The sequence below is a fragment of the Capricornis sumatraensis genome, chromosome 15 (assembly GCF_032405125.1).
Source record: "Capricornis sumatraensis isolate serow.1 chromosome 15, serow.2, whole genome shotgun sequence".
NCBI lineage: Eukaryota > Metazoa > Chordata > Mammalia > Artiodactyla > Bovidae > Capricornis > Capricornis sumatraensis.
The window spans coordinates 22785670-22799674 of record NC_091083.1 but is presented as its reverse complement, the minus strand read 5'-3'; the positions used below and the strand labels follow the sequence as shown (position 1 = coordinate 22799674).

Genomic DNA, 14005 nt, shown 5'->3' with positions numbered 1-14005 from the left:
TAAGAAGTGACTTGTGTGTGATAATATAATGCTCTTATTTGTATCACTTTGCAATGTTTCTTTGGAATATTTAAAAAATGCCAGAGATCACACTGGTCGCATTCGCTTCTTGGTGCTAAGTTCTACTTAGTTCAAGGTTCCTTTCCTCTGGCTTCTCAACCTGTGAGCTGAAAAGCTGCTTAAAAATCCTTCATGATAGAGTTTAGGGAAATTTCTGGCAGAACTGCTTTTCACTGCAACATGACAGCTCTGATTATCTCTGGGAAGCAGAGACATCATGGAGTATTACAAAATCCTTCTGATTTGCAAAAAGATAAAGTACAATCCAGCCCAAGTGGTGATTAATATGTTAGCAGGGAAGACAGGAGATGGAATGATAAATAATTTTCATGTTTTCAGTTAAATGTTTCAATCTTTATGACATATTTTATTCTTGACTTTGGGAAGAATTATACAGTGATTTAGCTCCTTAAACCCAGGAAGAAAAGCCTAGCTTAGCAGCTAACTAGGGATAAGAAATGGGTTGAAAGCATTTATGTTTAAGGTTTCTCAAACAAAGGAAACAGAACCCATGAATCTATAGCCCTTAATTCAGAAAGTATCTCTGGATTAATTCTGGTAGATTCATCATAAGTCATCATGTTTTCTGGGTACACCCATGAACATAAATAGAATTTAAATTCAGTGAAGTGTGAATACCCAACTCTGCTCCTCTATCCATGGGATTTTTCAGGCAAGAATACTGGAGTTGGTTTGTCATTTTCCTCCTCTAGGGGATCTTCCCAATCCGGGAACTGAACCCACATCTCCTGTGTTTTCCTGCATTGCAGACAGATTCTTTACCTGATGAGCCATCAGGGAAGCCCTTTCTTTAAGCAGAAAAACCTCAAACTCCACTGAGTAGGGCAAATGTTCTCTTCTTAGTTAAAACTTGGAAGATGCCAAAGACATCAGTGTCCAGAGAAAAGCAGACTATTGATTCACTGGGAAGAGCTGTGCAGAGCAGTCCACCTTCATAGATTTCCTGTGCTTCAGAATTAAATTTTCCTATAATCAGAGGAAAGTAAGCAAAGAACTGTTGGTTCGTGAATGGTACTCTATCCTACAGAGCATGCTTTGATTTCACCCTTCTTGTCTTTGTTATTGTAATTATTATTATTACTATACTACTGTTATTTTGGTCCCGGGTGAACTCAAAATTTTCCAGGAATTACCAAGTAGCCAGCTGCAATGCCATGCTTAGCTTTGCCCTCTAAAGAAATTTAGCACAGCTGCATGCATAAACACTATCCAGTTTATTACCTATTTTCTGTAAGAACAAAACTTACCAACAGACATGGGAATTTCATTAAAAAAAAAAACTTTACTAAATGGAATATAGAAATATTTGACACAAGATTTAGAGTTGAAAAATTTCCATTTATAAGGCCAAATTCTTTATGCCTTATCTTGACAAGTGTCCAATTTGGGCTGATGTTCTACTTTCAGGAAATGTTTTCTTAATCTTCTCTCCTTATTAGGATATTATTTTAAAAAAAGAAATTAAAAAAATCTTGAAAGTTATTTGTTGCTGGAATAATACCAATTTCTTTAACAGTAACAAAGCTAATATAATAAAAGCCATCAGGTTTGGGATATTTTATGAAAATGTTTAATTCAACTGTTTCTTTGGAATGTAGTAGTCATAGTTTGGAATTTAAGTTACAGTTCAGTTCTATGTGGTTGTTTTATGCAACTCAGTGTCTGAGAATACAAATGTCATTTAAAGTTAAGGCTTCGCTGTTCATTTTGAAACAACAATTTACAAGTGTCATATTGTCATAGAAAATAAAAATTTCTGTAAAAAAAATTTGCACAAAATTTTATGATGGTACAAAACATGAAGCAATAATATACCAGTAAAATGAAAACATTTTACTACAGAAAGATTTATAGATCTCAATAAAGAAAAAATATGTTATTTTACACCTTTTAAAATTATGAAACAATCTAAAACAATATAAACTGAACATTTTGTAACACTGCCTTTACAAATTAATAACTTTATAAACATATACTTTTTAAATATATTTATCAGTGCAAGATACTTTAAAATTTAAAGTTGCAGTATCATTTTTCCTTGGCTGAGGACAACTTTAAGTCTGTTGCCTAAAAAAAAATCAAGTCTTAATGCTTTCGTCTGGGTATGATTATAACGGCTGAATGGATGCCCCTGGGGGTTAAGAATCTATTCTTCTTTCATAGTGATCAATACTTTCCTGGAAACAAAAGGCATTCTCATTTCAATTAAACCAGGATGAATGGACTTTCAGCTCCATGATGCACATGTGACCCCCACAGATGTACTTGAGTGAGACCTACATCAGTGTAGGAGGGAGGAAGCTCTTCTGTCCTACATGGCAGGGCATAAACACACGGAAAACAACCAAAGCTTCTTCAGGCTAATTCACAGCTGCCTCATAAGACATTTACTTCTCTGTGGCTTACGTCTTGCCAGCTCTAAGGCAGGCTTTCTCATCGTGAGCCACCGGAAGTTTCCAGAAGCTTTCCCTAAGTCTCTTGTTTTTTCGGGGTTGCTGCTGAATGGATTTTTAAGAACATTTGTTTTGACTTTACTCCTTTTCTTCCCCTCTCTTATCTTAAAACCCTCCATCCCCAGGCACTAGAATTTATGGTTGCTTTCTTAAATCAACCATTCCTTCTTCCACTTCCCTTGCTTGACTCAATACCAAAACAGGAAGGTTCTCATGGGTCATTTTCACGTATTTGGGTGTAAAAATATCTGATTTTTGGATTTTGAGGGAATTTCATCCCTTTGAGTCTCACTTGAAAGCCAATGGTTTCTTCCCTCAACTTAACCACTATTTCTATTAAATGCAAACATTTCTATTGAAGATCATTTTGATTGGTATAGATAGCAAATGGCTTTAGGAAAAAAGATACTGTCACTTTAACCAGTTAACAAGGAAACCAAAGTTATACTTTGGAGGGCAAAGTTAGGAATTTCCCTTATTTATTTATTTTTCCAACATAAAGTCTAGTAAAATTGTTTGCCATTCCCAGCAGGTTAAAGCTGCGAGTTTCTTTTCTGAAGAATGGCAAATGCTTAAATCCTAAGAGAGAAAAAAGACAGAGGGATAGCAGAGAAAGAGTTTACATTTGAAAATACATTCCATATGAAAGAACAGTAAGAGAGAATATTGCAGCTTTATACAAAAGGGTCAAGAGACATGAAATTGAACTACGGAAAAAGCAGAACCATTAAGTCGCGTTGCCAAATCTTCGGAGCCCTTGCCTTCCTGGAGGCTGACATCTCACACTAAAATATACTTTCTTCTTCGTCAGCAGGCCCCCAGGGTTTGATTCAAGAAGAGGGCTTTCACCAGCGAAAAACAGGGCGGGTGAATGTAACACAATGAGAACCAGTACAAACAAAAAGGCACTTGAGAGGACGTAGACTAGCCAGTGCCAAGGATTCTTCGATGCGGTTGTCCGCATCACACCCAGTTGCCAGCAGTGTTTATGATGGCACAGTTTTCTGTATGGAGTTCACAGCACGAGGTTGAGTACAACACTGGAAAACATCGAGGAAATCTGACGGTATTGCTTCGTAAACAGAGCTGACACACTAGACTGGTACTGAGGCTACGGTATACTTTAACAGAAAACACTCTACTCCTTCTTTGCCTATCCACGACGCGGGCGATTATACACAAGGCCAGCTTCAGGAGTCCACTGAAAGGCGGTTATTCGAATATATTCTGGGCACTGGGCTGCAGGTAGCGTGTCCGTCAAAGGGGCCCCGCTAAATACACTTGGTGCCAGCATCTTGGATTTTGCACAGTTTCCGAAAAGAATCCAGAAGAGGAATAGGAGAGAGAAGGGGAAAGGGGAGTCCTTCGAATGATTAAGTCAATCATACTTGGTCTCAACACCAGCATTTGATTATTCCAACGAAACCAAAAGAAAGAAGCTTGACTGTACAGGATTCCGATTGTTAACACAGCCAAGTTGTCCGTGTCTGTCGGCCAAACTCATTGAAGCTCCTGAGAAAAAGCTGGCTTGGCGTCATCAACGCGCTTCCCAGCCTGAACAGTGAAAGATTAGCCGGCCCCCAGCTCAAGCTCTGTCCTCCGCTCCACTCTCCTGCTTGCCTGCTCACCTCTTGTCTGCTTTCACGCCTCCGAGTAAGTACTCTGTGGATTCAGTTTGTCTTTTTTCAACTTCACGCCATCCACGAGTTCAAAGTTATAGTTCTCCAGGGCAGATAAGTTTCTTTCTGACATCCCGTTGTGCCAACAGGCACAGTACAGCACGACCCCGCAGACGGCGCCCAGGAGGACACCCAGGGCGCTCATGGCGATGATGGTGATGAGGATGGGGTCCAGGGTCTTCAGCACATTGCCCGGCTTCCTGGAGATGTTCTCGTCACCTTCACCTGTGCCTTGGTAGCCTGGTGTGCTCCCTGGGGAGAAAAACAAAATTGGCTCCATGAGCACTGCTAACACACCAGATGACGATAGACAGCAAAATGGACAAGAAGTTAAGCAGACATCTGGCTCTGGGCTGTCCTTCCCAAGAGAGCCCCTGGGGGATTTCTGTGGTGGGGTCTGGCTCCTCCATTGCCAAGAAACACCAGCATTTATGTTTGAGAGTTGTTGGGAAACAACGCGTGGGAGGGAAGGTATTGGGGCTTTGGTGCTGTGATTTCGACAGAAAGCTTAGCACATGGAAACCACTGTTTCTGGGCAAGCCGTTAGGGCTGGGTTCTAATCTAATTCAGATTTTATGCAGCCCGCCCTCCATGAGACTGTAATCTGTGTTTATTGTCCTTGGCCAGATACGCGATCTATAAGCTTTGCAAAATGCTCCTTCCCACATTGGTCTAGCAGGGGATTTAACCATTCCTGATGCATCTGTTTGATCCCCAAATCCTGCATGAGAAGATGGCCCAAGCTGCACTTCTGAGTGGTGGTCCTACCAAAAGTCAGATCTTCAAGTTTCCCCCCAAACAGACCATGGTTTCACTCAATCAGGAGAGAGCTTTCCGAAAGAATGAGGGCATGCCTGCTGCTGCTATTTTAAATGGCTTATGGCTCCAATCGAGAAGCCAGGTCAGTGTTGTACTGAACAGAACACATTTAATAATCAGCATCTTTGCTGCCCTGGTTGTTTCACTGGAGATGGTCACACAGCTCTGCACGCAGGCATTGGGGAAATGTTTTCTTTAGAGTGGAACACGAGAAATTATTAACATGGGAGCTCTGAGCCTCATTACCTGATACTAGAAATGAGACTAGAATGTTAATGTGCAACAGGCCTGGTGTTTACTTAATGGTGTTCTGATCAACAAGGATTCCAATCAAAGGAAACTAAAAATATGCGATGCAAGTCCCTACAGGGGGAAAGAAGCCACAGGGACATATTAATATTCTCTCCCTTGATGCGACACTGTTTTGAAACAATCTCTAATAAAGTTTACATCTCAGTGTGGACCACGTAACTAAGCTAAATGAGCCTCGTGTTGAGATGATCAACTGTGAATATGGCGCCATCTCTATTTGTCTCTACCAAATCCAAGTCTGGCTATGGTATTAATATGTGCACATTTCTGATGGCAGCTGGTGCTGATGCTGATGGACAGGGCACAGATCTGTGAGCAGCAGCTTGAGTGATGCTGGGGCAAGTGTCCAACACCTGCCACTGCTGGCAGGAGGCACGGAGACTTCTGGGAATACAACATCGGGCAGGACCTCACTCCAACCAAATGCCTTGCACTGGATCACAAAGAAGTGTTCAATGAAAACACACTTTTGAATTAATCAGTTTGAAGTCTGCTGCTACTGCTGCTAAGTCGCTTCAGTTGTGTCCAACTCCGTGCAACCCCATAGACGGCAGCCCGCCAGGCTCTCCGATCCCTGGGATTCTCCAGGCAAGAATCCTGGAGTGGGTTGCCATTTCCTTCTCCAATGCATGAAAGGGAAAAGTGAAAGTGAAGTCACTCAGTCGTGTCCGACTCTGTGCGACCCCATAGACAGCAGCCCACCAGGCTCCACTGTCCCTGGGATTCTCCAGGCAAGAACACTAGAGTGGGTTGCCATTTCCTTCTCCAATGCATGAAAGTGAAAAGTGAAAGTAAAGTCACTGAGTCGTGTCCAACCCTCAGCCCACCAGGCTCCTCCATCCATGGGATTTTGCAGGCAAGAGTACTGGAGTGGGGTGCCATTGCCTTCTCCGTCATTGACACGGGTAGGTGTTTATTCTATGTGAACTGCTTTGGTACCCCGGGTTTCCCCTGTGGCTCAGCTGGTAAAGAATCCGCCTGCAATGCAGGAGACCTGGGTTCAACTCCTGTGTTGGGAAGATCCCCTGGAGAAGGGAAAGGCTACCTACTCCAGTATTCTGGCCTGGAGAATTCCATGGACTGTATAGACACGACTGAATGACTTTCACTTAGTACCCTGGTGTGCCAGAGTTTTAGAGTTTCTCCATAAATATAATAAAAGCCATGTAAACTGTTTTAAAAATAAGTCAGCAAGACAAACTTACCTGTTTCATCGATTTTACTTTCTGGGTTCTTTTTATCCAGGTCTGCTGGTTCTGACAAGTCAAAGAAAATTGAAAGAGATATTTGAACTCTCAACCAAATATAATACATACAAACTACATCAACCCTCACACACTAATCAGCAGTGGCTCTGCTGGGTTTTTCCTCAAAGGTCTTAGCACAATCCGACCCCCCAGGTAACTGGAGAGCTATAGAGAGGCAGTGCTGAATGATTAGGGAATTGGAGTCAGATCTAAATCCAGGAACCCCTGCTGCAGCAGAGCACGTTGTCTTAGGAGATGGGTGGGGAGTGCAGTGGAGGCGGGTTGGGGGGAGTTGGGCCGGGGGGGGGGGGGGAGGTGGGGAAGTGGCTCTGGCATTTGGAGTGTGGGGAAGTCTGGTAAAAATAGAAAACAGAAGTGGGGTTGCACATATGGCTGCCATCCTGTGCTTTTGTAGATAAGGGCTTCCTAAGTGTTAGTTGGTTTCCCATATAGTATGTCAGCTCGTTAAGGCCACAGACTGCATCCTGTGTCTTATAAAAAAAAAAAAGTCTCCAGGGGGAGTGGAGTCCTGGTGTCCTTTATGATTCTAGTAGACGATAGGGACCTGGTTCACACCTGTGTCCCCAGCATTTAGAACAGTGTCCAGAACACACTCCATGACTCAATAAATATTTGTGGTATTAATGCATGAATAATTAATAAAGAGCTGATAATCTCCTAGCATCCAGGGCTAAATTTTCAAAGAAACGTATGTGACGAATAATTGTAGAATTATCTTAGACAACTTCTTACTGTCACAGCAACACAAAGTTGTTGGGTTGTTTTTTTTTTTTACTATTTTTTAAAACTTTTTATTTTCTATTAGAGTATAGCCAATTAACAACATTGTGATGGTTTCAGGTAAACAGCAAAGGGACTCAGCCATACATATACATGTATTCATTCTCCCCCAAGCTCCCCTCCCATCCAGGCTGCCACAGAACAATGAGCAGAGTTCCCTGTGCTACACAGCAGGTCCTTGTTGGTTATCCATTTTAAAGACAGGAGAACATGCAGTTTTAATGGTGCTTTAGCTGTGGCTTCCTGAGTATAACGCCCAGCAGTAACCACAGCTAAGCAGCCCAGTCACATGAACAGAAAAAGGCTCAGGGGACTTGTATTAGCCTCTGTGTCTTCACTGTAGCACTAGGAAGCTGCTTTGCCCTTAATCAGAGAAAACCTGTTGAACCAAACTGAATGTACTTCTTTGTTTCAGTTGGTGGAGTTTGCTCTCCCATTTCAAAAACATCACCATCAGCCTTCCCATCTTGGAAAAGGAATGGAAGTAGCATAGGCCCTGTGTAACTATATGAAATAGACATATTAACAACTGTGTAGACCTGGATGCTGGGGAGTTCGTAAAGCAGTTGTAACTTCAATATTAAGCCTTATTATTTTTTCTATGAAGGTCTGCTGGGTACTGTGGCATTAAATAGGTTTCCTTACATAATATGAAGCAGACCTTTATTCACTGCTCATTCTAATTTCTTCAATCGACCCTATCAAATTATTGCCACTTTAGGGACTACATATATCCAATATATTGTATAATAAAAGCTTTGTAAATTGCTGAAATGACCAAAAACCCATTATAGCCAACAGGCCTCCTTTGTCTTAAATTTGCCCAATAGGCTTATTCCATTTTGTTATAATTAACATCCTATTATATCATGATATATAACAAAAGTTTAAGTGTAGCAAGTGGAGCTTAAGACTAATTACTGTGCTATTACATTGCCATTAGTGATGCTACTTATAATTATATATCAAGAACTGGGAGTATGAATTGGTTTTCTATGTCAAGACTTTTATTCATATACACCAGGCCAAGAAAAATCCATAAACTCTGAAATGCTAGGCAAAATCTCTAAATTTCATTTATTCTTTTGAGGCATTTCAACTGTTCTGAGAGTCAGAAACCTCTACTTATTTTTATAATAAATCAAAGAATGATGTTGTCTATGATCCATTCACAATATAATCTTCATTAAATCCACCGTGATGAAAAATTTGAAAGGCTTCCTATTTTGTTTATACATTGAGATATCTGGAATTACCCAGATGTCTGAGTTTTCCACTTTTCATCACAATGTTTAGGCATGGCCTGGAAATTGTGAGTTTCTTCTTTGCTACGATTTTTGGTTGCACATTATTGGTGTACTTCTGTGAATACTAACCAGACATTCTAAGTGAACCAGGTTAGATGATGCGGTAGCTGAAGGTAGACTGACCTGGCTTTATGCCTGTTGTATCAAAGCAAGCACATCTATAGGACGTGCTTATAGCCCACATTAAAATTCTAGGTCTAAGTGAGCATGACAAAGACCATAAAGTGGAAAGACTCATGCCCTGAGCAAGCGCCGCACTGGTTTCTACAGCAACCCATACTTACTTGCGCAGTCCTCTTGAGGGATGTGGTTATTGATGCTAATATCATCCACCGCAATCCCGCCAAGGTTGCCTTTTCCGATTTCACCCTCAAAAATCACCTAACAAAATGAGATCATTTTCACAGTATTTAAATGTTTGGTCCCAAATAACAGTGTTTACATATGTTTGTGCAGCTCAAGTCACAGCACGTAAATGAAATTCATGAGATTTCGAATGAGCACGCGATTTGCTCTTCAATCCGTATTAACTGCTTGGGGATGGTATAAAACTTCTCCTCACGTTCTCTTTGTGTGACACAGAATCTAAATCTAGGAAGAGCAGCAAATAAAAGGAATGTTGATTGTGACAGCCCTAAATAATTATAGAGTAGCATTTCCCTTCTTAGCAATCAGTCCTCTGGCTGTCAACTAGGAGACGATGAAATAATGCTACCTAGATGATCATCGGTGCATCGGTATCTCAGGTTGAGGACACACCTGAAATAATTTTTGGAATGATTCCCGCATCTCATTTGCATAGCTTTCAAACAGCATCCCAGTGCCCCCGAAGCAGCTGCCTTGCCCCGACCTAGGAAAGGGGGCTCACCTGGTAAAGCTTCAAAGATTTGTGGAGCAGGACACGCCCTTCTTTCCAGTGGTCCCCTTGGTGTCCGATGGCCATCCAGACCAGCTGGTCATACTCTTCTGGCTTCTGGTAGCGCAGCTTGACCCTCAGCGTGCCCACGTGCGAACCAGACATGTGATACCAGAAGGTCATGCAGTGGGCAGAGTTCTGGGAATAAACCACGGGGCTCACCAGGCGAGCCACTTTGCCCTTTTGGTTTTCATCAGCTTGGGAGTAGATGAAGTTGCCATCTCCTGCTGTGACAAAAAGCTGTGTTGGGGGAATGGCCAGATGGATGAACCTCTGTCTCTTTTCCATCAAGTTCTGCTCTCAAACCTCTCCTGGCCAGAGCACCAGAACCCAATTGTGCAGTGGTGGTGGTGGTGAAGTGGGTAATGGTAGGTAACCTCAGTGGCGTTGAAAGGCTCCGCTCTTGGCATCCGTGAAAGGACGTTTGTGCTGGAAACTGTAAACCTCAATAGTCGGATACTACTTACCTAGAATGCATGGTCACATGGACACGGGCTATGACCTGCGTTGGTCTCTATACCATTGCAAGCATATCAGATGTACTGGAAGACCTATTTCCATGTAGTTTTAAGACTTGAGCCACACGTGTGTGAACACAGAGAGTAAATGTAAATATTTAGATATATTCTTATTTATTTACCATTGGAGCAGGAAGACTTCTGGTGGATGATGCTTTGGTTACTATAACTGCCTGATAACAATGAAGCTGCTGTCTGTCCACATAATCTGGCAATTTCCCCCCACCCCAACTTCAAATTCCAATTCTTTTCCCCTAGTTTATTTTAATGGCTTATATTAATAAGTTTCTTAAATACACCTGAGAGCTTGAAATTCAACTGTGAGTCCTGCTCTTGTTTGATATGGGCTTCTGGTTCCAGGAGAGGAGAGACTGCTTTTCTGAGGCTTATTAGAATGTGCCATTTCGGCAACGGAGATGCTTGCTGAGCTTGGAGGACTAACTCCCGGCTTTCCTGTTAATGACCCCCGGTGGGAGCACTGCCTCCTGCTGCCACCTGGTCTAAACACACAACTCATGTTTCACTGTTTGCTCCGCAAATAGAAATGTTACTTGAACGCCGCACCTGATGAAAGCATGGATCTGATGGCGAGCTTCGATGGGCAATGGGGTGTTGTGTATGCCGCCCCAGGGGCTGGCACGTTTGGGAGATGCTCTTGCACTGCGTGTATGTGGGCGCGCCCTGTGTCAGCAGTGTGCAGGTGGAGTGGGTGTGTCCTTGCCCACCATCTTCCTCCCTCACCCGGCTGCTTGTATGAGAGGCTCCTCAGCACTCTTAATAAAACCGGTGGGTGGGATAATGAAAGGAGGGTGGGAAATAGAAGCCACAGCCCCGACAGAATGTGTGCGATCTCCGTCTCTCCTGGACCGTGTAGACTCGGTCACTCCTGGGGTCTGTTTCCTCCCACTGATTTACCTAATGATGGTCACCTGTCTGTGTGATGGTGCCACCTCTCTCAGCCCACCAAGAGAGGCAGGTAAGACCCTCCCCCACCTTGCCTCTGCCGCCTTGCCCCCATTGTGTGGAGAAGAATGAGGCTGAGGATGCTTAGCTGAGCTGGTCCCTGAGCCAGGCCTGCATCTTTGCTCCCTTCTGTGCTGTCTTCTGCCACCCCTGCTCCCCCTGCCATTGGACACCCGCATCCCACGGCACGGGTGAGCTGTTTCTCACCTGGAACCAGACTGTGAATGCCCCCAGGCTCGGACTCCCTCTATACCTACATCTCCCGTGCCCCTCCCAGCATCTGCCACGGGTTTGGGGAATCCTCTATAAGAAATGACACAGCTCCATTGTTAGAGGTCCAATGCGGAAAACCAATCGGGATCCCTTTGATAAATTCAAAATCGGGCCACAGACTCTTGTACCTAGACACTGTTCATTTTCAGAAGCCTCCACGTCTGATTTGCAAAGCACCACACATGAGCTGTGGCAGGCTGTGTGCGTGTGTCTTGTGTGTGGGGCTCTTTTCATCCAGACTTTCATGTTAACAAGTCCCTGCCTTTCAGATGCCGGGCTCACCCAGCTCGCTCAGCAAATGATTGCAAGTTTAGTGCTGCGGGGGCTCTTTCTGGTCTGGGTGGATCTGGAGGGCTCCCGGGAGGACAAAAGAGAAAAATGCTTCTGAAGGAATCGCACTTCTCAGCCATTCATCTAAGACACGCCTGCCTTTTCTGACACTCCAACACATAAAGCGCTGATATTTTTCCTTTCGGGGTTTTATCGCAATTCTAGGTCAGGAACTCTCTCTCCGTTTTCTCAATTAGCACTGTACTTCTGTAAGCCTTTTAGCTTTTGTCTCTGGCTAACGTAGCTTTTAACCTCCTTTGAATGTCAGATCCTACTGAGCCTTTTTGCTTCACTTTGCATCAATTTTTCCACCATTACTGCCTTCATTTCAGCTAATTGCATTTGGTTAATTTGGTGCCATTTCTACGTACAGTGCCATTTACAGTCAAAGTATTTTAAGTTTTCTAAAACTGCTTGTCTTAAGATTCAATTGAAAGTGTCTCAGAATTGAAGGAGTTCAATTTTATCCAATTTCCTTGTCATTCTTATTAGGAAAGGAGGTAGCCGTGATGAAAAGAGGCCTATTCAACCTACTTAATGGTTGTATTCACTGGGGCAGAGTGAACAACCAAGTGGGAAAAGCATGAAGGAGCCTTTGGCTGTCCATCAGCCCACTGGCCCACTCATCAAGGGGGACCTTGGCTTAATGAGATGTCTCAGCCTCAGCAAATGCCCCTCTGCGGTCTCTTCTGGGAACCATGACTTGAACAAGCAGTGTTGTCGGTAACACTGATTGGGCTGGAAGGTTGTGGGTTGGGTGTTTTGTGTGTGTGTGTGTGTGTGAGTATATGAATGTATTTTTTTTTTTTTTAACAGGACATTGATGGTTTTTTAGTCCATCTCTCAAGCTGAGTCATGACTAGGAGGAAAAGAGGATGGCAATGGGTAAGAGTTCCTAGAGGGGCTGACAGCTCCCTGTGCACCCTAACCCTCATTAGTCTTAGAAGGAAAGTAAAACCGGAGGTGGGGTGGGCTGTAAACTGGGGTGTGGCGAGGTTTCTACTTGCTCAGAGAGAATGAGCTAGATTACTATCTTCCCCAAAAGAACAAGATTTCAACCCTTGACCCCAATCCACTTCCACTCTGAGGGTCAAGAGAGCAAGCATTAGGCAATAAATGAAATGACACTATCTATGTCTAGACTTGCTTCCAAATCACTCAGAGTCAGGATGCTAGAGGTAAAATGAGATTCCTAGGATCTGATGAGTGTTGAAGTTGGGTTATGCACAGAGAGGGTTCATTTTAGTATTTCTTTTCTCCTTTTGTCTATGTTTGACATGTCCCATGAAAACGGTTCAGAAAGAGTAGAAAACGGGTCCTAATTCACACACACTGATTTGCCCAGTTTGTTACTTTTCACAGGGGTCGATCAGTTGCTAAGTTTATTTAGCATTCTCCAGTAAGTGGCCTAAGAGAATCTCTACTAGGGAAGGGCATCTTTTTAATTCCAGAAAATAAAAGCACAAGTAAACGATCTGCAGTATTTTCTAAACTCAAAGACCCCAGCAACCTTGCTCAGTAACACCCTCTCAAATTTAAAGAAATGAGGCCACAGTGAACCCTCCGTTACCTGTGTGATCCTGAATCGGTCCCGTCTTGCTGGTCAACACACTCCATTTGAGCTGCACATGATTGTCATGTTCCCAGTGACAGAATGTCTTGTGAGAACCCCAGCCAAACTCACAGTTAAAACCATATGTTGGAAACTCTTCAGCGGGTGGAAAGGAAGAAACAGAGACAAGTAGAGAAACACACATTTGATCATTTAGGTCAGAAAGGTCCTTAATTCCTTCATGGAAAGCACGATTTATATAATTTAATATCTATTTGAAAATCCTAGGAAAGCCACAACACCCAGGATTGCCAAGGAACGCAAAAGATGCATGGAGAGATGCACAAGCTTGCAGCATCACATTTAGTAACTTTTTTTTTTTTGGCTCCAGCTCAAAAAAAGATTATGGACTGCCTGTCAACTTGGTACATAAAATTTCCAGGAAGGTTACTTTCCAAAGCATGTATTATTACATCTGTAGCTTTCTCCCTATTTCCACAATATTTAATATAAAAGATACTCTGCTCTTGAGGATAGTCATATAAATTGATATCCACCAATGAAAAGAATCTTAATTAAGAGACTGACCCATGAACCTCCAAAGTCTAGAAACGTGACTTGGCTGAGTATCTCACCCTGGAGGTTATCTGTATTCTCAATACACCAGCTTATGCTCCAGGTTTTTACTGGCAGATCTCTGAAGCATTTCGTTAAGATTTTTTTTAACTTCTGTGCTTTATATCAGGTCAATTAA

At 42.9% G+C, this 14005-nt stretch overlaps 1 protein-coding gene across 4 annotated transcripts in view; it reads right to left on the bottom strand.

Annotated features, from left to right (window-relative positions):
• Window positions 1–1463: 1463 nt before the first annotated feature.
• Window positions 1464–14005, bottom strand: part of NRP1 (neuropilin 1) — a 146238-nt gene continuing 133696 nt past the window's right edge. For 2 of the 4 annotated variants that reach the window (XM_068986845.1, XM_068986846.1), the window contains exons 13-17: window positions 13270–13407; window positions 9568–9839; window positions 8984–9080; window positions 6550–6600; window positions 1464–4465 (exon numbers count right to left, since the gene is read on the bottom strand). In XM_068986845.1, coding sequence (XP_068842946.1) covers window positions 4176–4465; window positions 6550–6600; window positions 8984–9080; window positions 9568–9839; window positions 13270–13407 — 848 coding nt within the window. In that variant the 3' untranslated portion in view covers window positions 1464–4175. Of the gene's footprint in view, window positions 4466–6549; window positions 6601–8983; window positions 9081–9567; window positions 9843–13269; window positions 13408–14005 lie in introns of all 4 variants that reach the window. The other 2 variants (XM_068986847.1, XM_068986848.1) reach the window with 2 other exon arrangements.